The 2,563-nt window shown below is 48.9% G+C and overlaps 1 protein-coding gene across 1 annotated transcript in view; it reads right to left on the bottom strand.

Moving 5' to 3' along the window:
* The window catches only part of DLL3 (delta like canonical Notch ligand 3), a gene marked incomplete at its 5' end in the record, with an annotated part of 8,085 nt that extends 5,528 nt beyond the window's left edge, over positions 1-2,557 (bottom strand). Inside the window, 3 exon segments of the mRNA XM_023760569.1 lie at positions 1,522-1,579; positions 2,434-2,523; positions 2,525-2,557. Coding sequence (XP_023616337.1) covers positions 1,522-1,579; positions 2,434-2,523; positions 2,525-2,557 — 181 coding nt within the window.
* Between the last annotated feature and the right edge of the window lie 6 nt (positions 2,558-2,563).

The raw sequence follows: 2,563 nt of genomic DNA, 5'->3' as shown, positions 1-2,563 counted from the left end.
GTCCCTCTAGGCGAGGTCCGACAACCCATTTCCAACCCTGAGAAATGGCAGTTCCCCTTTAGCAGCGCGGTGTACCCCCCTACTGCGCCCTGAGACCCCTGAAAGTCACAGTCCCATCTAGTATCCAGTGACCATCACTATGATCACAGCTCTTCCATAGAAGCCAAAATACCCCAATGTTTTGCACCATGATATGTGTGTGTGTGTGTGTGTGTGTGTGTGTGTGTGTGTGTGTTTTGTTTGTGGTTAATCCTCACTATTTTTCCCATTGGGTTTGTTTGTTGTTGTTGTTTAGAGAGAGTGGAAGAGAGAGGGAAAGACAGAAACACTGATGTGAGAGAAACACATCAATTGGTAGCCTCCTGCATGCACCCTGACCAGGGCCAGGGCTAAGAAGGAGCCTGCAACCAAAGCTAGGCATGTGCCCTTGACCAGAATCGAACCCGGGACCCTTTGGTGCGCAAGTCAAGGTTCTGTCCACTGAGCCAAACCGGCTAGTGCTGCCCCACAATCTTTGTATTTTAGTGATGAGACCTCTAACACCCTGTGGCATTTATATCTCTATATGGCCAAGGGAAAATAACGGGTCTTTTGAAGTGAGGTCATAATATCCCCAAATTGTGCCTCTGGATCTTCCTGTGTGAAAATGGTGACAGAGACCCCAATTACTAAATCATAAATTACCCTTATTGCTTGAGGCCTTGGAAATACTGGGAGAGTAGCAGTTTCTCCTCATTAAGGCTGTCACACTCCAATATTGTGCCACAGCTTTCTATATCAAAATGATGAAAACATCACCCTAGCTGGTTTGGCTCAGTGGCTAGAGCGTCGGCCTGCAGACTGAAGGATCCCAGGTTCAATTCTGGTCAAGGGCACATGCCTGGGTTGTGGGCTTGATCCCCGGTAAAGGACATGCAGCCGATCAATGATTCTCATCATCATTGATGTTTCTATGTCTCCCTCTCCCTTCCCCTCTAAAATCAATTAAAAAAATATATTTTTTAAATGATGACAACACCCACATGGGCTTTACATGACACCAAAATCCCCTCAAATTAAGGATAAGATCACCTATATCCCTCCCTGAAACCTTTGCTCAATATTCTGATAAAACCGCAGCATCCCATGCTCCCTGGGACCTCTATATGGACACAGTGACAGAGCTTTGTGTACAAGAACCAAAAGTAATGTACCCTTGGTTCTCAAAATCAAATGGTGGCAGAGCAGTACTGTCACTGTGAACTGCTCTATCCTTCTCTGGTGGCTTTAATTCCAAGATAGTAAGTGTTCCTATCTTTCACTATTGGGACCACAGACTCCTACATCCAGTACCAGGACATTTCTGTATGGACATGGCAAGAGCCCTGGAGCTGTCAACACCCAGCACCACCCTCCAAGAGCTGTGATGACATCATGGGTCCAGCAATCCTGTGAAAACCACCCTGCAGACAGCCCAGGTCACTCACGTTGGACCCCAATTCCCACATTCTACACAGTAGTCCCAAGACTGAAGACACTCACCTCCAACCTGCTCTCCTAACTCTTCTCTCCAGGTTTCAATGATGAGAGAGAAGGTGCCCTGGAAGGGTGAGAGGAAAGAATGAAAAACAGTGGGCAGGACGAGTACTTGATGAAGGCCAGGGTTTAGGGGTAATGACCATTCCAGGCACCAGGCAGGCAACAGACAGCTTCCAGAGGGGCTGGCTCAGGGAAGGAATGGCAGTTTTGGCTTCCTTTATTGAGCATTTAGTAAGTGGTGAGGACTATATTTAAGATAACCTGGTTGAATCCCTCAACAGGGACCCTTGTGAGGTACCATGATGTCCCCATTTTACAGATGAGGAAACTGAGGCTACAAAAGGAAAAGTCACTTGCCCAAAAGAACAAGGGTCTTAGACTTCAAATACAGGTTTGTTCACCTCTGTGCTTTTGGGGTTGTGGGATGGGAGAGAGGATTTTGGAGGTGAAAGAGACATGAATACAGGCCCCAAGGAATATCTGAGAAAGGATAAAGTGAGACGAGTTTGGGGGGGTCCCCAAGACAGGGTGTGAGGGTCCCTGGGTGCAAGGAAACTGGAGATAAAGATAAGAATCCCAGCATTTAGAGATCCCCAGGGAACAGAGGCAAAGTTCTGTGCATTTATTCTTTCCAGAGGTTGAGTTGGGGTGGGGGCGGGAATTCGGGGTCCCAAGCATGCAGGGCTGGGATTATAACATTTTGTATACCTAGAGGGCAAATTAGAGTCAGAAAAGTTGGGATCGTCTGTAAGTCGGGTTTAGGAGTCTGAGAAAGGGTTTTTCCAGATAGTAGACTTATTGGTCTGGGAATTTGGAATGAGGGGGAGGGTTGGGGCCTTGGAAGTTGGAGGACAGAAAGGGGTCAAGGTTTGGGTAAGGACTCCAGCACGAGGGTGCCCCGGGGCCGGGTCTCACCGGCCAGGCGTCCCGGAAGGGCACGCGCATCAGGCTGTCGGGCAGCGGCAAGTCAGGAGCTGGAGCCCGGGACAGTTTGGTGTAGACCGGTACCACGCGCACTCAGCGCCGCGCCCACAGCGCACGGAGA

The sequence above is a fragment of the Myotis lucifugus genome, unplaced genomic scaffold, assembly GCF_000147115.1.
Source record: "Myotis lucifugus unplaced genomic scaffold, Myoluc2.0 scaffold_185, whole genome shotgun sequence".
Lineage (NCBI taxonomy): Eukaryota > Metazoa > Chordata > Mammalia > Chiroptera > Vespertilionidae > Myotis > Myotis lucifugus.
Note: the sequence above shows the minus strand (reverse complement) of the source record. Positions and strands in the feature narration are given on the sequence as shown.